This window comes from Salvelinus fontinalis, chromosome 25, assembly GCF_029448725.1.
Source record: "Salvelinus fontinalis isolate EN_2023a chromosome 25, ASM2944872v1, whole genome shotgun sequence".
Classification (NCBI taxonomy): Eukaryota; Metazoa; Chordata; class Actinopteri; order Salmoniformes; family Salmonidae; genus Salvelinus; species Salvelinus fontinalis.
In genome coordinates, this window is record NC_074689.1 from 22095228 (window position 1) to 22119473 (window position 24246).

The 24246-nt window shown below is 46.1% G+C and overlaps 1 protein-coding gene across 1 annotated transcript in view; it reads right to left on the minus strand.

Moving 5' to 3' along the window:
• Window positions 1–24246, minus strand: part of LOC129823318 (polycystic kidney disease 1 like 1) — a 42165-nt gene extending 17919 nt beyond the window's left edge. Inside the window, exons 1-28 of the mRNA XM_055882246.1 lie at window positions 24216–24246; window positions 23743–23862; window positions 23461–23629; window positions 23067–23306; window positions 22770–22902; window positions 22452–22655; window positions 17081–17262; window positions 16702–16905; window positions 8888–9051; window positions 8604–8651; window positions 8127–8387; window positions 7807–8010; window positions 7655–7717; window positions 6174–6239; window positions 5881–6066; window positions 5636–5713; window positions 5317–5459; window positions 5111–5231; window positions 4536–4659; window positions 4197–4389; window positions 4055–4111; window positions 3577–3855; window positions 3182–3442; window positions 2983–3096; window positions 2726–2877; window positions 2526–2626; window positions 2206–2266; window positions 178–315 (exon numbers count right to left, since the gene is read on the minus strand). Of these exons, the coding sequence (XP_055738221.1) occupies window positions 178–315; window positions 2206–2266; window positions 2526–2626; window positions 2726–2877; window positions 2983–3096; window positions 3182–3442; window positions 3577–3855; window positions 4055–4111; window positions 4197–4389; window positions 4536–4659; window positions 5111–5231; window positions 5317–5459; window positions 5636–5713; window positions 5881–6066; window positions 6174–6239; window positions 7655–7717; window positions 7807–8010; window positions 8127–8387; window positions 8604–8651; window positions 8888–9051; window positions 16702–16905; window positions 17081–17262; window positions 22452–22655; window positions 22770–22902; window positions 23067–23306; window positions 23461–23629; window positions 23743–23862; window positions 24216–24246 (4097 nt within the window). The remainder of the gene's footprint in view (window positions 1–177; window positions 316–2205; window positions 2267–2525; window positions 2627–2725; window positions 2878–2982; window positions 3097–3181; window positions 3443–3576; window positions 3856–4054; window positions 4112–4196; window positions 4390–4535; window positions 4660–5110; window positions 5232–5316; window positions 5460–5635; window positions 5714–5880; window positions 6067–6173; window positions 6240–7654; window positions 7718–7806; window positions 8011–8126; window positions 8388–8603; window positions 8652–8887; window positions 9052–16701; window positions 16906–17080; window positions 17263–22451; window positions 22656–22769; window positions 22903–23066; window positions 23307–23460; window positions 23630–23742; window positions 23863–24215) is intronic.

Below are 24246 nucleotides of genomic sequence, written 5' to 3' on the forward strand. Positions count from 1 at the left end.
ATTTGAGGTCCCCACTAAGATAGAAGAACATAACATGTGTGTGTGTGTGTGTGTGTGTGTGTGTGTGTGTGTGTGTGTGTGTGTGTGTGTGTGTGTGTGTGTGTGTGTGTGTGTGTGTGTGTGTGTGTGTATATGTGGGTGTGTGCGAGTGTGTGAGTGTGTGTGACTGAGTGTTACCTGCAGTTGACCCTGGTGTGTGAGGTCAGTCCTTGATGAGGTGTGCAGCTGGTGTGTGTCCAGCCCTCCTGGTGGTCCCAGGACAGACACTGGCTGGTCTCCAGTCTCAATGTGTAGTTTACTTGTCTGCTCATGTACCTACATACAGTGGGGAGAACAAGTATTTGATACACTGCCGATTTTGCAGGTTTTCCTACTTACAAAGCATGTAGAGGTCTGTAATTTTTATCATAGGTAGACTTCAACTGTGAGAGAAAATCCATAAAATCACATTGTATGATTTTTAAGTAATTCATTTGCATTTTATTGTATGACATAAGTATTTGATCACCTACCAACCAGTAAGAATTCCGGTTCTCACAGACCTGTTAGTTTTTCTTTAAGAAGCCCTCCTGTTCTCCACTCATTACCTGTATTAACTGCACCTGTTTGAACTCGTTACCTGTATAAAAGACACCTGTCCACACACTCAATCAAACAGACTCCAACCTCTCCACAATGGCTAAGACCAGAAAGCTGTGTAAGGACATCAGGGATAAAATTGTAGACCTGCACAAGGCTGGGATGGGCTACAGGACAATAGGCAAGTAGCTTGGTGAGAAGGCAACAACTGTTGGCGCAATTATTAGAAAATGGAAGAAGTTCAAGATGACGGTCAATCACCCTCGGTCTGGGGCTCCATGCAAGATCTCACCTCGTGGGGCATCAATGATCATGAGGAAGGTGAGGGATAAGCCCAGGACTACACGGCAGGACCTGGTCAATGACCTGAAGAGAGCTGGGACCACAGTCTCAAAGAAAACCATTAGTAACACACTACGCCGTCATGGATTAAAATCCTGCAGCGCACGCAAGGTCCCCCTTCTCAAGCCAGCGCATGTCCAGGTCCGTCTGAAGTTTGCCAATGATCATCTGGATGATCCAGAGGAGGAATGGGAGAAGGTAATGTGGTCTGATGAGACAAAAATAGAGCTTTTTGGTCTAAACTCCACTCGCTGTGTTTGGAGGAAGAAGAAGGATGAGTACAATCCCAAGAAAGCCATCCCAACCGTGAAGCATGGAGGTGGAAACATCATTCTTTGGGGATGGTTTTCTGCAAAGGGGACAGGACGACTGCACCGTATTGAGGGGAGGATGGGGCCATGTATCGCGAGATCTTGGCCAACAACCTCCTTCCCTCAATAAGAGCATTGAAGATGGGTCATGGCTGGGTCTTCCAGCATGACAACGACCCGAAACACACAGCCAGGGCAACTAAGGAGTGGCTCCGTAAGAAGCATCTCAAGGTCCTGGAGTGGCCTAGCCAGTCTCCAGACCTGAACCCAATAGAAAATCTTTGGAGGGAGCTGAAAGTCCGTATTGCCCAGCGACAGCCCCGAAACCTGAAGGATCTGGAGAAGGTCTGTATGGAGGAGTGGGCCAAAATCCCTGCTGCAGTGTGTGCAAACCTGGTCAAGAACTACAGGAAATGTATGATCTCTGTAATTGCAAACGAAGGTTTCTGGACCAAATATTAAGTTCTGCTTTTCTGATGTATCAAATACTTATGTCATGCAATAAAATGCAAATGAATTACTTAAAAATCATACAATGTGATTTTCTGGATTTTTGTTTTAGATTCCGTCTATCACAGTTGCAGTGTACCTATGATAAAAATTACAGACCTCTACATGCTTTGTAAGTAGGAAAACCTGCAACATCGGCAGTGTATCAAATACTTGTTCTCCCCACTGTATGTAAGAATACTATTCATTGACTACGGCTCAACATTCAGCGCAGCATTCAACCTCATAGTACCCTTCAAGCTCATCATCAAGCTGGAGGCCCTGGGTCTGGGTCCTGGACTTTCTGACGGGCCGCCCCCAGGTGATGAAGGTGGGAAACATCTCCACTTCGCTGACCCTCAACACTGGGGCCCCACAAGGGTGTGTGCTCAGCCCTCTCCTGTACTCCCTGTTCACCCACGACTGCGTGGCCATGCACGACTCCATAAAATAATAATAATATGATGATGATGTTGTTACTTACTTGTGTCTGGGGGTCTTTTTGTAGTCAGCATTGAGTAGAGCCAGGTAGCCTGTCCCTGCAGCTGGACAGAACGTATGAAACACTTTATCATCCTCATGTTACAGGGAGCATTAGCATTAGCATGCAATCACAGTGACTAAACAAAAGGGAATATCATTTCAATTATAAACAACAAAAGACAGATGATGTGATATGGCAAATTAAACAAGGGAGCGAGGGAAACAGAGGGTTTGGGGGGGGGGGTGAGAGAGAGAAATAGACAGAGATAGAGACAGGGAGAGAAAAAGTGGGGGAGAGTAAAAGAGAGATATGAGACTAACCAGTGAGGTATGATGGAGGCAGGGTGATGTAAGTGGTGTTTCTGTCCCAGTGATAGATGCTGTGGATGTGATACAAGCTTGGGGTCGGCCTCTCAAACATCCTGAGAACACACACAATTAACTGACATAATATGGGAATTGAGGAAATTGTCTATTCTAAAACTGAAGGTTTGAAGCTGTACTCAAAGGCTTGTACACACCTGAAGAGGAGCATGATGGGAAAGGTCTTGTTGGGGGGCCGCGTGAATTCCACACTGACCAGTATGGCCTCCTGCAAGGCCTGCTGGGTAATGTTGAAACCGTGGTAGTTCACCTGGCTACGCAGTAGAGTGAACTCCGATAAAGAACTTACCTGTGGGGGAGATGAAAGGTTACACACACGCACGCACACACACACACATACACACGCACACACAGGCAATCTGTCCATCATCACAAACAGAAAGTGAATGCTTACATTTCTAGGTGTTTTGGGGAACTCGATGTTGATTGGTTGGGAGAGCGAGCGTACTGGAATCTCTCTCCTTGTGCTGCAGTTGTACAGAGTCAGGTCAATCACTGGCCCACTCAGCTGAAAGACACACACACATCATCATCATCATCATCACCATCATCATCTTCATCATCTCGATGTCAAGTGTGTGTGTGTATCTCACCAGTACAGGTGTCTTGGTCCAGAAGTAGAGGTTGTGTGTGAACGTGGTCAGCTGGCTGAGGACACAGAGACTCTGTGGTCCATCTGCGGTTTCTCTCCTCCTACGGCCGTACAGGACCAGGTCCAGGGAGTCAGGCAGGTAGAAGGTGGCCGAGCCAGAGCTGATGACTGTGGTTAGACCACGGTCGTGGTGAGTGGTCTGTAGGTCCATGACACTGGTGGTCACGTTGTGCTGCTCGACCTTATTGAACAGGAGGTATTTCTAAAACACAGAGAGGAGGGTCAGAGAGAGAGAGAGAGAGAGAAATGAGAGAGAGAAATGAGAGAGAGAAAGAGAGAAATGAGAGAGAGAAATGAGAGAAAGAGAGAGAGAGAGAGAGAGTGTGTGTATCTCACCAGTAGTAATTGATCAGTAGTCTGCAGACTGTCAGTCGTGAGTTGTATGGCCTGTTCTTTGAGGGTAGGCGTGGCCTGTATGACATCATCAGCAGTGGCCTGGTCTTGTCTGACATCATTAGTAGTGGGGGTGGCCTGCAGGCTGTATGACAGCAGTGTGACCAGAGTGTTGAGGGTCCAGCTGTCCAATAGGTAGGGAACAGGAACACTGGGCTGGTGGAACAGGTCTGAGATGGACTGGACATGACCCACCACCACACTGGCACTGGCTAACGATACCTGGGACAACAGCACACTGTTAATACATATTATATACATCTATCATCTTATAGCCTATACGTGACCGGCCACCACCACACTGATACTGGAAAACAATACCTGGGACAACTGTTAATACATAATGTATTATACGTCTATCCTGCATACATCTCTATGCAGAGCCATATAAAGCTCTGACCCAATGTAAAGGGTCTCTTACCTGGTGGGTGAGGTGCATCAGGTCTTTGAGCATGTAGATGTTATCTGTCATGGACCGCTAGGGACACACACAAGAACTGATCGTTACTAGACACTCTACTTTGAGTGTGCGTCTGTGTGTGCGTGCGTGCGAGTGTGTATACCTGGTCATTGATGTCGAGGTGACAAACAGCGTTGATGAGTGCGGTGCGTGTGTGTGTCTGAGTGTGTGTGTTGGCTGTGGGGTCCTGGCTGAGTCTGTTGAGGACGCTGGACAGGAGGATGATGTAGTTACGGATCTCTACACTGTTCCCCAACTGGACCAGACCAGACAGGTTCCTCAAACCTGACTCAAAACTACACAGAGAGAGAGAAAGACAGAGAGGCCTCAAATCAATCAATCAAACCAATGACCAATCAACCAATAAATCAGTTAGTCAGTCAACTAGTCAGTCAGGCAGTCAGTCAGTCAGTCAGTCAACCAGTCAGTCAGTCAGTCTTACAGTTCCATATCAGGGTTGTAGTTAGAGGAGGTGTTCCTGATGAAGCTGGGGTGGACTGTGACGGTTACAGGACAGGGTGCAGTTGCTGCTCCAAACCTGTTCCGGACCTCTGTATAGATAGTGACTGGATCAACAGGGACACAGTGTCAATAAAGATATGAAATTCAAAACAATGTGAGTGTCTGCTATATTCCTCTCTGGACAGTATAATAAAATAAGAGTTAACCTTTCACTGCAGTGGACTAAATCAGGGTCACAGAGTGTTTCGTAGTAGTCTTAAACAAATCTACTTTGAAACAAAAGTATATACCTCACACACATGGTTATGGGCTTAAAAAAAAGATCTGTACCATGTCAGATATATACTTCTGTACCATCTGTACCATGCCAATATTACACTTTATATGCATCACAGAAGACTTAAATACAACAAAACCATCTGACATATAAACACAGGATTTTCGGCACGTTTTTAAAAATAATGTTTATTAATTATGAAATTATGAAAAATATGAATAAAATTCCACCTATGAGACCACTAGGTCATTTGACTGCAGAAAAGAGTTGTAATATACCTTTATAGTCATCCTGAGGGTCTCCAGATGGCAGGTTGAAGAAGTACTGAAAGTCTCTTCCTTGGTACAGGATCTTAGGAGGGCTGTTTCCTATACTGAAACTGTACTCATACAGCAGGTCCTAAACCACACACAATAAACACATGAGTAAGATGGTGATGGAGATAAATACAGTACTACTGCTGTTGGTTAGACTGTATGTGTACCTCTTTCCCAGAGGTGCAGAAGAAGCTGAAGTGTGTGTGTATCTCGAAGCCACTGCTAGGCTGCACTTGACAGGTTATCCCTCGGGGGCTGGGGCTAGTGGACAGGAACAGCTGAGTCCGCCCCAGTACTGCATCGTGGGAGTCTGAGTTCAGTAACAGGAAACAAGGACACACACTTTGATTAACAGATAAAGGGAGTGAGACATTTATTAAAAAGCAATCAGTTAATCAATACATTAGTGAATTGATCCATCCATCTCTCATCATCGTACAGCATCTGAGATTCAGAGGGCAGACTCGACATCTGGACCTTACTCACTAGCTGTGACCTCCAACATGTATCTGCTCCCTGCTCTCAGAGTAAAAGGTCTGAACGTGATGAGATTAGAGGAGATTCCTAGAGGCAAAAACAACAGGTGATCAGGTACAACAACGTACAGTCAATCTATCAAAACAATTCAATTTATATTTGAATTAGTTGAATTGAGACTGGACAACTGCTGTGCACGTACACACTTTGCACAATGCAGTAGTTAAGTGGATTGCGTGCTGATGGATGTTTACCTGTGTATGTGTAGGACTCAAACAGCTCCTGCTCTAACAGTTCTCTGGGCAAGTCTAGTAGTGTGGGTTCAAGGACCACCAGGGAGGGGCTGGAGTCCATCAGGTTACTCCCCTCATCCTCACCTGATCCTGGGACAGCAGGAGCAGAGTCACCCTCTGAGCTCTCGGAGCTCCCACCACTAAAACCTGACGATAGACATACAAAAACACACACAGGCATACACAGTATAAACACAAGCACTAAACACACACACAAACACACACAGACACACACAAACACAGGTGAGCCCTACCTGTTGGTCTGCCCACTGACACTCCCGGGTCTCCCTCCTCTATCCCCAGGAAGGGAACATTATAATCTGTAGGACAGACATTCACAACTAAATCTCTGTAAAAGTATGAGTCTATAGAAAATACTTATGTTATTCAATCCAATATGTACATCGACTGAAATTAATCTGCGTGGCATTACCCCTCCTGTCTCAGCCTCCAGTATTTATGCTGCAGTAGTTTGTGTCGGGGGGCTAGGGTCAGTCTGTTATATCTGGAGTATTTCTCCTGTCTTATCCGGTGTCCTGTGTGAATTTAAGTATGCTCTCTCTAATTATCTCTTTCTTTCTTTCTTTCTTTCTTTCTTTCTCTCTCTCGGAGGACCTGAACCCTAGGACCATGCCTCAGGACTACCTGGCCTGATGACTCCTTGCTGTCCCCAGTCCACCTGGCCATGCTGCTGCTCCAGTTTCAACTGTTCTGCTTGCGGCTATGGAACCCTGACCTATTTACCGGACGTGCTACCTGTCCCAGTGTCACGACTTCCGCCGAAGTCGGTCCCTCTCCTTGTTCGGGCAGCGTTCGGCGGTCGACGTCACCGGCCTTCTAGCCATCGCCGATCCACTTTTCATTTTCCATTTGTTTTGTCTTTGTTTTACACACCTGGTTTCAATTCCCCAATTACATGTTCATTATTTAACCCTCTGTTTTCCCCTTGGTTTTTGTGGGTGTTTGTTTATTGTAAATTCGGTCTGATGTTTGTGGGCCTCGTGTTACTTCATGTATTTTGATATTTTGAGTAAAGTGCCTTGTGTTACTCATCTCTGCTGTCCTGCGCCTGACTCCTCTGCACCAGCTACACCCAGAGCCTTACACCCAGACCTGCTGTTTTCAACTCTCTAGAGACAGCAGGAGCGGTAGAGATACTCTGAATGATCGGCTATGAAAAGGCAACTGACATTTACTCCTGAGTTGCTGAGCTGTTGCACCCTCGACAACCACTGTGATTATTATTGTTTGACCCTGCTGGTCATCTATGAACATTTGAACATCTTGGCGATGTTCTGTTATAATCTCCACCCAGCACAGCCAGAAGAGGACTGGCCACCCCTCACAGCCTGGTTCCTCTCTAGGTTTCTTCCTAGGTTCTGGCCATTCTAGGGAGTTTTTCCTAGCCACCGTGCTTCTACACCTGCATTGCTTGCCTTTTGGGGTTTTAGGCTGGGTTTCTGTACAGCACTTTGAGATATCAGCTGATGTAAGAAGGGCTTTATAAATACATTTGATTTGATTTGATTACCAGTGAAGTTATAGCTGCCTGTCTGATTGCCTGATGGTTCTAGTGTTCCATTGGGGTCCCAGCTTGTCTCTGCTGTGGAGGGATCTGAAACAAAACAGCAACATGTTTCATCTAGGACTTTTCAATGTTCCTTAGTTGTGGATCTAAAATGATTTGCTACTTTAATTTACTGTATGTCAATAATACCAGTAACTCTTAACTGACCTGATCCAGGGAAGGGTCCTAACACTCCACCACTGACTGACTGTCCAGGAAAGGAGCCCTCAACTGCAACACAAAGAGGACTGAACTAAGAGAACTGTAAAGACGTAAATATATCCATCCATCTATTCATTTATTCCCTTCATCTTCCTTACCAGGACGTCCGCTCACATCTCCACTCTCCAGGACGGGGAAAGGGAAGTCGTAGTCAGTGGGAAAATTGGGATCGATGGGGAATTCCTCGATAATGTCACTCTGGCCGAGGGGGGCAGAGTAAAGGATGCTGCCGTCGTCAAAGGTAACTACAGGGTACTCTGAGATGAGGTAAGGGGGCCCACCGGGGTCAAACCCTCCCAAGTCTGAAATAAAATATACTTTAAAGTATACACCAACATATTTCAGAGCTACGAAACCTATCAAAGAAAAGCAGTCGGCAGAAGATAATATGTTTTATTGTGTGACTCTTAACCCTTACCTGGCTCAGGTGTATCAGGAGTGAAGCTGATTGGAGCAGAGACAGGCTCGGGGGAGGAGTTTGGTGAAGGGTTGGCCAATACAGCGTGGTTTGGTAAAGAGGGAAATGGAGGGCTGTAGTTTGGTGTTTGGTTGTTCCCAGCTGCGCTATTGATTCTCTGAAGTTCTACTGACCCCTGTGACCTCTGTTTCTGGGGGCGACCACGAGGTGATGGAGAAGGGAGGGGGAAGGGGGGCAACGGGGAGAAGGGAGGCAGGGGGACTGGATCGGGAGTTGTGGGGGTCGTAGTTTGTATCTCAGTATGGCTGGTCACGTTTGATGACATCAGACCGGTCACCAAGCTGGCTGAGATTGATGTCATATTTGAGGATATCTCTGTGGATGAGGACATCATGCTGGCTGTGGTTGAGGGTGTGTGTGGGGGTGATGATGGAGGGGTGAGAGTCAGGGCTGGAGGCAGGGGGAAGGTAGGGCTACCAATGATGTTGGAGGGAATACTCAGATCCACACTGTGGCAGAAGGGGACTTAAAAGAGAGGACACACAGGTTAACATACCCACACTATAACACCCCACTCATCCCGCTAAACACATTATTACACACAGATACGCTCTACTGTATAGGAGTAGTGTAGGGCCTGTGTCACTCCCATTCATTTGGAATTCAGGCCTTTAGAGATCTTAGCTGGATCTACACATCAGAAGGACTGGTCTACGGACCTATCCTGCTGTAGTCTGTATGGTGAGGGATCTATGTATTACCGTCTGTGTCCACCTTACTGGAGGAGTCGACCAGGTAGAGAGTCCAGGTGTAGCTGATGGTTCTGGGGGAGGGGCCACAGCTATCACACACTGCTCTGACTGAGAACGACTGGTCCCAGTTCACTGCGTCCCCCTGGCACTGGTAACAATACACTGACACTCTCCTAGAGAGAGAGAGAGAGAAAAAAAAATAGAGAGCGAGACAGAGAGATAGATAGCGAGAAATAGAGAGAGAGAGAAAAAGAAAAAAAGAGAGAGAGAGAGAGACAGAGATAGATAGAGATAGAGAGAGATACAGGGAGATAGATAGTGAGAAATAGAGAGAGAAAAAAAGAGAAAAAAAGAGAGAGAGAGAGACAAAGAGATAAAGATAGAGACATAGAGAGAGAGAGAGAAAGACAGAGAGAGAGAGAGGTTAATGTATCTATTACACACACACACTTTTATTGATTTATTTAGTTTAGTTTTCATTATTCACACCCACACGTTTGAATTGTCCTGTTCTATATTTGTCTGTGTATTCATTTCCTATGTACTTTAGTCTCACCAAATTATATATAGATATATACTTATATGAAATTAGATAATTAACTATTAGCTCTTGGAATATCCGGGGCTTGAACTCCTTTACCTTAGGACTTAAGACTACAAACCCATATTTTCAACACCAAAGGTCAAGACATAATAATACTTTGAGAAACATGGTGTCGTGGTGATATAGATACCCAATGTCCTTCAGGCTATCATTAAAACATAAAACTGGGCAAAGACTCACTAAGCCAGATCAAAAAGGGTAACACCCACATTTGGTTAAAACTCAACAAAGGCTCAATGTTTTATATATAGGTGCAGTGTATGTGTATATATATACACTGCTCAAAAAAATAAAGGGAACACTTAAACAACACAATGTAACTCCAAGTCAATCACACTTCTGTGAAATCAAACTGTCCACTTAGGAAGCAACACTGATTGACAATAAATTGCACATGCTGTTGTGCAAATGGAATAGACAAAAGGTGGAAATTATAGGCAATTAGCAAGAAACCCCCAATAAAGGAGTGATTCTGCAGGTGGTGCTCTGGACACTACGCTGACAGACACAGCAACCTTCTTGCCACAGCTCGCATTGATGTGCCATCCTGGATGAGCTGCACTACCTGAGCCACTTGTGTGGGTTGTAGACTCCGTCTCATGCTACCACTAGAGTGAGAGCTCCGCCAGCATTCAAAAGTGACCAAAACATCAGCCAGGAAGCATAGGAACTGAGAAGTGGTCTGTGGTCACCACCTGCAGAATCACTCCTTTATTGAGGGTGTCTTGCTAACTGCCTATAATTTCTACCTTTTGTCTATTCCATTTGCACAACAGCATGTGAAATTTATTGTCAATCAGTGTTGCTTCCTAAGTGGACAGTTTGATTTCACAGAAGTGTGATTGACTTGGAGTTACATTGTGTTGTTTAAGTGTTCCCTTTATTTTTGTGTATATGTGTGTATATGCAGTGTATATATATATATATATATATATATATATATATATATATATATATATATATATATATATATATATATATATATATATATAGGTGTGGTGTATGTATATATACATATAGGTGTGGTGTATGCTTCTCCCTCAGATTCATCTCACTATGATGATCAGTTTTATGATCATCTCCAAAGAGAGACCAACCAGTTTCAACCTGAGGGAAATGTGTTTTAGTGTGGGGTTTTAATGCTAGAACAGGTTCTGAACCTGAATGTGTAGACCCTGAGGGCAATAGACATATGTTTGGACATCCCTCCTTATACCCGAGTCCCATTAGTAGTAATAGAAATAGCCCTGATCAGATAGTGAACAAAAATGGAAAGGAGTGCATCTCTGTCGAGCCTTAGGCCTGTATTTTCTTAATGGCAGGATTAGAGGGGATTATTTGGTTCACCTACTGCTCAGCTCTTGGTACCAGTGATGTTGACTACGCATTCTCAGACTTGGACCCTTCCTCCATTAGTGCATTCACTGTCAGACCAAAAACACCATTGTCTGACCACTGCCAGATTAATGTATTTTAAAAAAAACTTCTCTACCCAAAGACCACACAAAATCTAAATAAAACACACAGCATTGCACAGCCCAGAAATTACAACCTGTATCAATGACTTCCTTTCAAGTACATTCAGCCCAAACATCCCTGACATACGGAAAATATACAGACCACTTTAATTTTTTCACATTTCGATATGTTACATCCTTATTCTAAAATTGATTAAATAAAAAATCCTCAGCCATCTACACACAATACCCCATAATGACAAAGCGAAAATAGGTTTTTAGAAATGTTTTCAAATGTATTAAAAATGAAAATACCTTATTTACATAAGTATTCAGACCCTTTGCTATAAGACTCGAAATTGAGCTCAGGTGCATCATGTTTCCATTGATCATCCTTGAGATGTTTCTACATCTTGATTGGAGTCCACCTGTTGTATATTCTATTGATTGGACATGATTTGGAAAGGCACACACCTGTCTATTTAAGGTCCTACAGTTGACAGTGCATGTCAGAGCAAAAACTAAGTCATGACATCGAAGGAATTGTCCGTGGAGCTCCGAGACAGGATTGTGTCGAGGCACAGATCTGGGGAAGGGTACCAAAAAATGTCTGCAGCATTGAAGGTCCCCAAGAACACAGTGGCCTCCATCATTCTTGAATAGAAGAAGTTTGAAACCACCAAGACTCTTCCTAGAGCCGGCCGCCCAGAAAAACTGAGCAATCGGGGGAGAAGGGCCTTTCTCAGGGAGGTGACCAAGAACCCAATGGTCACTCTGACAGAGCTCTAGAGTTCCTCAGTGGAGATGGGAGAACCTTCCAGAAGGACAACCATCTCTGCAGCACTCCACAAATCAGGCCTTTATGGTAGAGTGGCCAGACGGAAGCCACTCCTCAGTAAAAGGCACATGACAGCCTGCTTGGAGTTTGTCAAAAGGCACCTAAAGGACTCTCAAACCATGAGAAACTGGCAACATGTGGAAAGATCATTTTGAAAGTTGCTATGGAATGATACCATCAGAAGACCTTACTTTAAAGCCAAAAAATTGTCAAGAAAAACTCAGGACCCTATATCACACAATTATAAACAACCAGAACCCAATTAACTAACAAATGACACAGGCTGAACTTTGGAAGAAAATACAAATCCTTAAACCAGGAAATGCATGTGGCCCTGACAGCATCAGGAATGAAATGCTTAAGCACAGTACTTCTGAGTTGCAGGATGCCTTATTAAAACTGTTCAACCTGGTTTTGGAGAGTGGCTGCTTCCCTGATATTTGGAACCAGGGGCTCATAACCCCCATATATAAAAAAGGAAACAAATTAGACCCTAATAGCTATAGGTTGAATGTGTGTCACTAGTAACATGGGGAAACTGTTCTGCTGTATTGTCAATGACAGAATACAAACCTTCCTTAGACAATATAGCGCTCTCAGCAAAAAACGAATTGCTATTCAAACACAGAATAACAGACCAAATATACACAATACACACAGTAATACACCGGCATGTTCATCAGAAAAGTAGAGGAAAAGTATTTGCAAGTTTTGTTGATTTTAAGAATGCTTTTGATTCTTTATGGCATGATGGATTATATTACAAAAGCCCCCTGTCACACCCTGGCCTTTGTTATATTGATTTTCTTTATTGGTTTAGTTAGGTCAGGGTGTGACATGGGGGATGTTTGTGTGTTTTGTCTAGTTTAGGGTGTGTGTATTGTTTAGGGGGTTTTGTAGAATGTATGGGGTGGTGTTCAGTGTAGGTGTTTAGGAAAGTCTATGGTTGCCTGGTTTGGTTCTCAATCAGAGACAGCTGTTTATTGTTGTCTCTGATTGGGAGCCATATTTAAGGCAGCCATAGGCTTTAGGTGTTTGTGGGTAATTGTCTATGTCTATGTTGCATGTGTGCACTTAGTTCGTTTTAGCTTCACGATCGTTTGTTATTTTGTTCGTTTAGTAAGTGTTTGTTTTTCTTCATTAAAAGAAGATGTCTTTTTTCCACGCTGCGCCTTGGTCCACTCATTATCCTCAAGATGATCGTGACAGAATTACCCACCTGCCCAGGACCAAGCAGCGTGATAAGCAGCAACAGGAGCAGCGCATACAGGATTCTTGGACTTGGGAGGAGATACTGGATGGAAAGGGACCTTGGGCACAACCGGGAGAATATCGCCTCCCTCGTGAAGAGCTGGAGGCAGCTAAAGCCGAGAGGAGGCGATATGAGGAGGCAGCACGGAAGCAAGGCTGGAAGCCCGTGAGTAAAACCCCAAAAATTCTAGGGGGGGCTACAAGGGAGTGTGGCGAAGTCAGGTAGGAGACCTGCGCCAACTCCCTATGCTTATCATGGAGTGCGAGAGTACGGGCAGACACCGTGTTATGCGGTAGAGCGCATGGTGTCTCCTGTACGTGTGCATAGCCCGGTGCGGGTTATTCCACCTCCCCGCACTGGCAGGGCTAGATTGAGTATTGAGCCAGGTGCCATGAAGCCGGCTCAACGCGCCTGGTCTCCAGTGCGTCTCCTCGGGCCGGCATACATGGCACCAGCCTTACGCATGGTGTCCCCGGTTCGCCTACACAGCCCAGTGCGGGTTATTCCACCTCCCCGCATTGGTCGGGCGACGGGGAGCATACAACCAGGTAAGGTTGGGCAGGCTCAGTGCTCAAGGGAGCCAGTACGCCTGCATGGTCCGGTATATCCGGCGCCACCTCCCCGCCCCAGCCCAGTACCACCAGTGCCAACACCACGCACCAGGCTTCCAGTGTGTCTCCAGAGCCCTGTTCCTCCTCCACGCACTCGCCCTATGGTGCGTGTCTCCAGCCCGGTACTACCAGTTCCGGCACCACGCACCAAGCCCCCTGTGCGTCTCCAGAGTCCTGTGCGTCCTGTTGCTGCTCCCCGCACTAGCCTTGAGGTGCGTGTCCTCAGCCCGCTACCTCCAGTTCCGGTACCACGCACCAGGCCTACTGTGCGCCTCAGCCGGCCAGAATCTGCCGTCTGCCCAGAGCCGTCAGAGCTGCCCGTCTGCCCAGAGCCGTCAGAGCTGCCCGTCTGTCCCGAGCCGTCAGAGCTGCCCGTCTGTCCCGAGCCGTCAGAGCTGCTCGTCTGTCCCGAGCCGCTAGAGCCGTCCGCCAGACAGGATCAGCCAGAGCCGTCCGCCAGACAGGACCAGCCAGAGCCGTCAGCCAGCCATGACCAGCCAGAGCCGTCAGCCAGCCATGACCAGCCAGAGCCGTCAGCCAGCCATGACCAGCCAGAGCCGTCAGCCAGCCATGACCAGCCAGCCGTCTGCCAGTCATGAGCTGCCCCTCAGTCCGGAGCTGCCCTTCAGTCCGGAACTGCCCCCAGTCCGGAGCTGCCCCTCAGTCCGGAGCTGCCCCTCAGTCCGGAGCTGCCCCTCCGTCCAGTGGCGCCCTCTGGGATGGTATTCAGTCCGGGACTCACCGTTCCAGAGGCGCCACCAAAGCGGGTAGTGACTATGGTGGAGGGGGGTCCATGTCCCGCACCGGAGCCGCCGCCAAAAGAAGGCCCACCCGGACCCTCCCCTTCTGTGTCAGGTTTTGCGGCCGCAGTCCGCACCTTTGGGGGGGGGGGGGGTACTGTCACACCCTGGCCTTTGTTATATTGATTTTCTTTATTAGTTTAGTTAGGTCAGGGTGTGACATGGGGGATGTGACATGGGGGATTCATTAAAAGAAGATGTCTTTTTTCCACGCTGAGCCTTGGTCCACTCATTATCCTCAAGACGATCGTGACACCTCCAAAGCGGCATTGGGGATAAATTATACGACATCATCAAATCTATTTACTTGAACAACACACGTAGTATTAAACGGAACAATAAAATAACATCGTTTTTTGCACTAGGGGGAGGGGTGAGACAAGGGTGTAGTTTAAGTCCAACCATGTTCAACGTCTACATCAACAAACTAGCAATGTTGTTGGACCGATCTGCAGCCCCTGGACAGACACCGTCAAAGATGAAGAGGTCAGATTCCTGCTCAACGTAGATGACTTTGTCCTATTGTCACCAACAGATCAAGGTCTACAGGAACAACTTAACATTCTTTAGGAATACAGCATCAACTGGGCAATCAACAATCAGAAAACCAGTCATGATTTTCCAGAAAAAGACCAGGGATCAGAGCAGCAGACACTCCTCCAAATTAATAAATACCATGGTTGAACATGCCCAACGGTACAACTACCTGAGACAAAAAATCAGTGCCTCCAGTGGATTTGGTGAAAATTCCTGCAAAGAATTTTACTGGGAAAAAAACCCAATAGAAAATCTACATACGGAATTCTGCAGGATTATCCTAAATATCCAAAAGAAAGTACCAAATAATGCATGCAGAGCGGAACTTTGAAGATTCCCTTTAATTGTAAATCTGTAGAAAGGACACTAACATTTTGGCACCATTTGAAATTAAGCCACAAAACATCCTTACAATTCCAAAGCACTTGAAACCCAAGAGCTGAACACTGAAGAGAGTCCCCTATGTCATCTGTTATAAGCACTAAACAACCCTATTATCCAAACACAGAGGGAAATCAATCAAGTTGCTACAGAAATTAAAACCTCCTATTTGAAAAATTGGTACAGACTATACTAAATTGCTATTTGGCTCTCAAAACAGAATACAAATTGGCAGAATATCTGTACTCTGTCAGAGATCCAAAACAGAGACAGATCCTGACCAAATACAGGCCCAGCGACCACCAATTGGCTATAGAAAAAGAGAAACACAAAAAGACATGGCTACCTAAAGGGGAGTGTCTATGTGGTCACTGCACGACAGGGGAGGTAGAGACAGAGATGCACTTTTTCCTCTACTGTGAGAAATACTCCCAAATAAGATCATATTTTTAAAGAAAATATCTCAATCAATTCCCATCTTCTATGCATTTACTAATGACATAAAGCTGGGAATGATTCTGGGTGAGGGAGAAACCACAAATATTACTGCCAGATATGTATATGATTGCCATAGAGAGACCTTTTTATTTACTAGACAAGTCAGTTAAGAACAAATTGTTATTTACAATGACGGCCTACCCCGGCCAAACCCTAACGACACTGGGCCAATTGTGCACCCCAATTGTGCACCCCCAATTACAGCTAGTTGTGATACAGCTTGGAATCGAATCAGGGTCTGTAGTGACGCCTCTAGCACTTAGATGCAGTGTGCCTTAGACCTCTACGCCACACGCTGAAGTATTTACATTGTATATAACTTACTGGTAATACATAGTGGAACCATCATCATGTACATGTTGTTGTTTATTTATTAGACATTCTTTCTTTTTCTTTTTCTTTTTATAATCGTATTTTTATTTAATTACTTTGATTGATCGAAGATTACACAATACAACAGCAGTAATGTTGTACCTGAATACATGATTATATGTACTAGTATTATTATCACTACTGAAATGAATTGTTTTTCATTATCCTTATTACATTGTACTGTATTTACTGAAATGCTGTACCACTATACTGCTTTGGTAATATCTACAAATTGTATTTCATGCCGAGTGAGTGAGAGAGAGAGAGAGAGAGAGAGAGATAAAGTTCTTTCATTGCTAAACAGTAAAACAGATATGTATGAAAACACTCTCAAATAAAAGCTGACATTCTGTACCGCCATCTCATGAAAAACATTATATCTCAAATCTAAAATGCTAGCTAAGCATTTCACTGTCCAAATACATATGGAGGGGAGTGTACAAAAAGTAAAGTAACATCAAAGTGTTCCCCACCTGATCTGGCTGGGTGTGACCGTGATGAAGGTGTCAGTTGTAGATGAGCGTTCTCCACTCTGGACAGTGAGCATGAACCTGAACTGGTCAAAGTCCCGTTTCAGGAACCCCACTGGAAACACGATCACAGAGAAGGAGGTGGGCACATATTGGTCGAAACAGGAGCTGTCGATGGTACTGATTGGCTTACAGGTCCAGTTATAGCTGTAAGGGGGAGGGATTTAGTAACAGTAGAAAGGGTCCATTTCATTAAATGGCCAATCCCAAAATAACTCTAAGAGCAGTTGGGCTGGCCAACCTTTCTCCTGGAGAACTGGTGTGTATGTAGGCTTTTGTAGGCTACTGACAGACTGACAGCCAGTGTTACTGCTGTAGTTACCTGAGGTGGTTCATGGGGTAGTCGGGGTCATAGGAGAGTTGTCCGTTTAGGGAGATAATGCTGCTGTTTCTGCTGCTGAGGAACACATTGGTGCCTCCATGGATGAAGGAGACCAGAGGACTGGGCACCACCTCCACACATACACTGTAGTTACTGTACACCACACTGCCCACGATCTGGACCTACACACAACCACAGGACAACGTTATGATAACATAATTATAAAAACTATACTATTTTGCCAGGTTTTCAATGAAAAGGGCTAGCAACATACATATTGACAACATATTGACACTTCTGCGAGCAGGCCTTTCTATACCAAGATGGCGTAGCAGTGTAGACGTCTTTGTCCTGTCGTGTCCCGTGTCCCTTGTATATATCTTTTTACATCTTTTTCTTCGCATATCTTTTAAAAATACTTTCTTAAACCTCAACTTCTAAATACTCTCCTGCAACCCGCCTCACCCAATGTGGCGTGGATCTGCTTTTTTCTAAAGTATTTCTATTTACTTCTGATCTGGAATCCATCTACTGAAGATAGCCAGCTAACTGCCTACCAGCTATCAGTTAGCAAACCATTGCTAGCGGTCATCAGCTAACCTTTAGCTCGGAAAGCTCTCGCTAGTTCGAACAACGTGACTAAAACCAGAGCATAACGGACCTATTTCTCTCCATATCCCCGGATTCCTACCGCAAACTCTGAACATTTTCATCTGGATCTTTGCAACTAGCTAACCACAATCCCGGGTGACCACTCCTGGCTAGCGTTTCCATCCCGGAGCAAGCACCAATTAGCCTGAAGCTAGCCCGGCTAGGGCTCCTGTGCTACCACTGAAGCCCACTCCTGGGCTACAATATCCGGACCCCTTTACTGCCGGTACGGAGCACGGAACCCCGCCGATCCTCTACGACTGGAATACCTACATAATCTGCCCGAGGACTCCAACAGGCCCCTCAGGCGTGACGCCCGCTGAAGGCCCATTCTGCTAACCTACTAGGCCTGTTAGCTACCTAGAGCTACCTGGAACCCTACTAATTCCACGACTGGTCTATCGACGTCACCGCACGAAGAGGCAAAACAGACTCCCCCCCCATCGCGACGTCCCCCAAAGGCTAACTTGCCTGCCCCGGTCTGCCAACTGCTAGCTTATCTTGCAGCTAGCGCAGCCAGGAAGCTAGCACCAGTTAGCAAACACAATTCTACAATTCAAAACCTCTCTTTCGCCATCGCTATCCGGCTTGGATTCTCTGTCGACACGACCATGTCTGGTCTGCAGACGTGCCCTCAACCGGTGCCCTCAACCGGCCTCCGTCTGAGCAGACCCCCTCCGTCTGAGCAGACCACCCCCCGGGCTACTAACTTTAAACGCGTGCTAGCTTAGTGGAGGCCTCACTGCTCCATCTATGGCTGCCCCCTTGACACTATGATCACTTGGCTACATAGCTGATGCCTGCTTGACTGTCCATTAATTAATGGTACTCCATTCTGTTTATTTGTGTTTTTTCTGTCGGCTCTGTGCCTTAACTCAGGATCTGTGTGTAGTTAATCCGACCCTCTCTGCCCAGTCATCGCCATTTTTACCTTCTGTTGCTGTGTTAGCTGACTAGCTGCTGTTACCTCATCTGTTGTTTTAGCTAGCTCTCCCAATCATGACCTGCAATCACTTTATGCCTTATTGTATGTCTCTCTCAAATATCAATATGCCTTGCATACTGTTGTTCAGGCTAGTTATCATTGTTTTGGTTTGCAATGGACCCCGTAGTTCCACTCTCCGTACCTCTGATACCTCCTTTGTCCCACCCCCCACACATGCGGTGACCTCCCCCATTGAGACCAGCTTGTCCAGAGATACAACCTCTCTTATCATCACCCACTGCCTGGGCTTGCCTCCGCTGTACCTGTGCCCCACCATACCCTGGTCTGCACATTATGCCCAGAATCTATTCTACCACGCCCATAAATCTGCTCCTTTTATTCCTTGTCCCCAACGCTCTAGGCGACCAGTTTTGATAGCCTTTAGCCGCACCCTCATCTTACTACTCCTCTGTTCCTCGGGTGATGTGGAGGTAAACCCAGGCCCTGCATGTCCCCAGTCACCCTCATTTGTTGACTTCTGTGATCGAAAAAGCCTTGGCCTCATGCATGTCAACATCAGAAGCCTCCTCCCTAAGTTTGCCTTACTCACCGCTTTAGCACACTCTGCCAACCCTGATGTCCTTGCCGTGTCTGAATCCTGGCTTAGGAAGGCCACCAAAAACTCTGAGATTTCCATACCCAACTATAACACTTTCCGTCAAGATAGAACTGCCAAAGGGGGAGGAGTTGCAATCTACTGCAGAGATAGCCTGCAAAGTTCTGTCATACTTTCCAAGTCTATGCCCAAACAGTTCGAACTTCTAATTTTAAAAATTAATCTCTCCAGAAATAAGTCTCTCACTGTTGCCGCCTGCTACCGACCCCCCTCAGCTCCCAGCTGTGCCCTGGACACCATCTGTGAATTGATCGCTCCCCATCTAGCTTCAGAGTTTGTTCTGTTAGGTGACCTAAACTGGGATATGCTTAACACCCCGGCAGTCCTACAATCTAAGCTTGATGCCCTCAATCTCACACAAATCATCAAGGAACCCACCAGGTACAACCCTAAATCCGTAAACATGGGCACCCTAATAGACATTATCCTGACCAACTTGCCCTCCAAATACACCTCTGCTGTCTTCAATCAAGATCTCAGCGATCACTGCCTCATTGCCTGTATCCGCCACGGGTCCACGGTCAAACGACCACCCCTCATCACTGTCAAACGCTCCCTAAAACAATTCTGCGAGCAGGCCTTTCTAATCGACCTGGCCCGGGTACCCTGGAAGGATATTGACCTCATCCCGTCAGTCGAGGATGCCTGGTCATTCTTTAAAAGTTACTTCCTCACCATATTAGATAAGCATGCTCCGTTCAAAAAATGCAGAACCAAGAACAGATATAGCCCTTGGTTCACTCCAGACCTGACTGCCCTCGACCAGCACAAAAACATCCTGTGGCGAACTGCAATAGCATCGAAGAGCCCCCGCAATATGCAACTGTTCAGGGAAGTCAGGAACCAATACACGCAGTCAGTCAGGAAAGCAAAGGCCAGCTTTTTCAAGCAGAAATTTGCATCCTGTAGCTCTAACTCCAAAAAGTTCTGGGATACTGTAAAGTCCATGGAAAACAAGAGCACCTCCTCCCAGCTGCCCACTGCACTGAGGCTAGATAACACGGTCACCACTGATAAGTCCATGATAATCGAAAACTTCAACAAACATTTCTCAATGGCTGGCCATGCCTTCCACCTGGCGACTCCAACCTTGGCCAACAGCCCCCCGCTGCTACTCGCCCAAGCCTCCCCAGCTTCTCCTTTACCCATATCCAGATAGCAGATGTTCTGAAAGAGCTGGAAAACCTGGACCTATACAAATCAGCTGGGCTTGACAATCTGGACCCCCTATTTCTGAAACTGTCCGCCGCCATTGTCGCACCCCCTATTACCAGCCTGTTCAACCTCTCCTTCGTATCATCTGAGATCCCCAAGGATTGGAAAGCTGCCGCTGTCATCCCCCTCTTCAAAGGGGGAGACACCCTGGACCCAAACTGTTACAGACCTATATCCATCCTGCCCTGCCTAGCTAAGGTCTTCGAAAGCCAAGTCAACAAACAGATCACTGACCATCTCGAATCCCACCGTACCTTCTCCGCTGTGCAATCCGGTTTCCGAGCCGGTCACGGGTGCACCTCAGCCACGCTCAAGGTACTAAACGATATCATAACCGCCATCGATAAAAGACATTACTGTGCAGCCGTCTTCATCGACCTGGCCAAGGCTTTCGACTCTGTCAATCACCATATTCTTATCGGCAGACTCAATAGCCTCGGTTTTTCTAATGACTGCCTTGCCTGGTTCACCAACTACTTTGCAGACAGAGTTCAGTGTGTCAAATCGGAGGGCATGTTGTCCGGTCCTCTGGCAGTCTCTATGGGGGTACCACAGGGTTCAATTCTCGGGCCGACTCTTTTCTCTGTATACATCAATGATGTTGCTCTTGCTGCGGGCGATTCCCTGATCCACCTCTACGCAGACGACACCATTCTGTATACTTCCGGCCCTTCCCTGGACACTGTGCTATCTAACCTCCAAACGAGCTTCAATGCCATACAACACTCCTTCCGTGGCCTCCAACTGCTCTTAAACGCTAGTAAAACCAAATGCATGCTTTTCAACCGTTCGCTGCCTGCACCCGCACGCCCGACTAGCATCACCACCCTGGACGGTTCCGACCTAGAATATGTGGACATCTATAAGTACCTAGGTGTCTGGCTAGACTGCAAACTCTCCTTCCAGATTCATATCAAACATCTCCAATCCAAAATCAAATCTAGAGTCGGCTTTCTATTCCGGAACAAAGCCTCCTTCACTCACGCCGCCAAACTTACCCTAGTAAAACTGACTATCCTACCGATCCTCGACTTCGGCGATGTCATCTACAAAATAGCTTCCAATACTCTACTCAGCAAACTGGATGCAGTTTATCACAGTGCCATCCGTTTTGTTACTAAAGCACCTTATACGACCCACCACTGCGACCTGTATGCCCTAGTCGGCTGGCCCTCGCTACATGTTCGTCGTCAGACCTACTGGCTCCAGGTCATCTACAAGGCTATGCTAGGTAAAGTGCCGCTTATCTCAGTTCACTGGTCACGATGGCTACACCCACCCGTAGCACGCGCTCCAGCAGGTGTATCTCACTGATCATCCCTAAAGCCAAAACCTAATTTGGACGCCTTTCCTTCCAGTTCTCTGCTGCCTGCGACTGGAACGAATTGCAAAAATCTCTGAAGTTGGAGACTTTTATCTCCCTCAACAACTTTAAAAATCTGCTATCCCCAGCAGCTAACCGATCGCTGCAGCTGTACATAGTCCATCTGTAAACTACCCACCCAATTTACCTACCTCACCCCCATACTGCTTTTATTTATTTACTTTTCTGCTCTTTTGCACACCAGTATCTCTTCTTGCACATAATCATCTGATGATTTATCACTCCAGTGTTAATCTGCTAAATTGTAATTATTCGATTTATTGCCTACCTCATGCCTTTTGCACACATTGTATATAGATTCTCTTTTTTCTACCATGTTATTGACTTGTTTATTGTTTACTCCATGTGTAACTCTGTGTTGTTGTCTGTTCACACTGCTATGCTTTATCTTGGCCAGGTCGCAGTTGCAAATGAGAACTTGTTCTCAACTAGCCTACCTGGTTAAATAAAGGTGAAATAAAAAAAAATAAAAAAAATATAGTATTACAGAATGCGTGAATTCTGTTTTGATTCCACTCACCTTGGCTATAGCGGTGTAGATACCATAGTGTAGGAAGTGGCTGGGTAGGGTGATGCTCTGTCTGTCTGTGTGAACAGGAGGTAGAGGTACAGGCAGGCCTGTAGAGTTATACAGAGACCAGTTGTACTCCAGACCCTGGAACACATCACACTGCACCTCTGCCTCATACGTCACCCCCAGACCCACTGGCTCATACCTCCGTACCTGGAGAGGAGAGGAGAGGGAATTTGGGGTCAGTCTGAATATGACCCTGTGTCTGTCAGTCCAAATCCTTATGCCAACAGGTCCAAACCTTCAGCCTCTCAGTAACACTCTTACCTGTATCTTGAGCGGTCCCATGTTTTTAACAGCTGGAGGTTTACAGGGGCGGTCGACCACAAACATCTGTGCGGTCAGGGAGGCAGAGCTGACCAGGTTAGACACGGTCACCTCAACCGTGAACTCTCCTGTCCTGCATGGGGAACAGTCACACACTATGCCATGTTATGTCACCATCTGTCACATTCACCAAGACTGCAATCAGTTCACAATCAAGTGCAGGAGCAACACCATTGATTGGGTAGGACAATTATAGATTGCACCTTTAATAGAAGTTTCTAGAAGATTCAGTCTGACCTGTGGAACACATGCTGTTCTGTGTTCCCTCCCGTCCTGGAGGTTCCGTCTCCAAAGCTCCAGGAGTAGGAAAGGTTGGTTCCAGAGTTGACCCTACAGGTGAAGCTGGCGGTGTGGTTCAGTACCACAGACGTCTGGAGGAGCAATCTGTTAGGACGCACAGCTCTCTGGACCAAGACAGGATGCACCTCGGAGGTGAAGGAGCTCAGCCCGTTGGAGGCTACCACCACCACACTGTACCTGGGAGGACAGGAAGGAGTAGACTAGATTTGTAAATCTGACAACTTTATAGGGTGTATTTGTTCTGGAAATATCAAACATGTGTGTGACCATGTGCCTACTGATTATGACTAATCACTGATTAATTGTGTTCATCAAAGACATGAGTGAGAACCTGTCAGGTGTGTGGTATGTCTTTTTTAAGGAGCGTGATGTGGTTCGAAGTGGTCCGGAATCTCCAAAGTGCCAGAGGAATTCCACAGGGTCCGGTTCTTCTGTCCGGGCCCGGAATGTTATATCAGTGTTTGTGGCATACGCCTGCTTCTCTGTGTGGATACTCACAGCTGGGAAAGACAAATGACGTACAGGAAATAAATATTACATTTCATGAATGAATGATTTCAGAACTTACAGTACCTGTTTCTGACATAGATAGGACGTCATATGTCATACGCACATTGCATCCGGTGCAGCACAGAGACGGGGACACAGTGGCTCACACTCCCCACTTTGTTCTCAGCCAACACACACACCTCAAACGCACCCACAGACAGGAACACGTGGGACACTACAGCACCTGGAGACACACACACACAGATAAAGCACACATAATTATATTCACACACACACATATAAAGCACACATAATTATATTCACACACACAGATAAAGCACACAGAATTATGTTCACACACACAGATAAAGCATACATAATTATATTCACACACACAGATAAAGCACACAGAATTATATTCACACACACAGATAAAGCATACAGAATTATATTCACACAAAAGACTATAGATTCCAAAATGATTTGAGACACATTTGGAAATTAATGAATTGTGATGTAATTCAGTATATTCCATAATCCATTTTGTCTGGTCTGTAAGTATGAGAACCTGTTATCACATCCAGTCCTGGTTAATACCTGCATTGACATAGGTGGTCTGGTCTCCCAT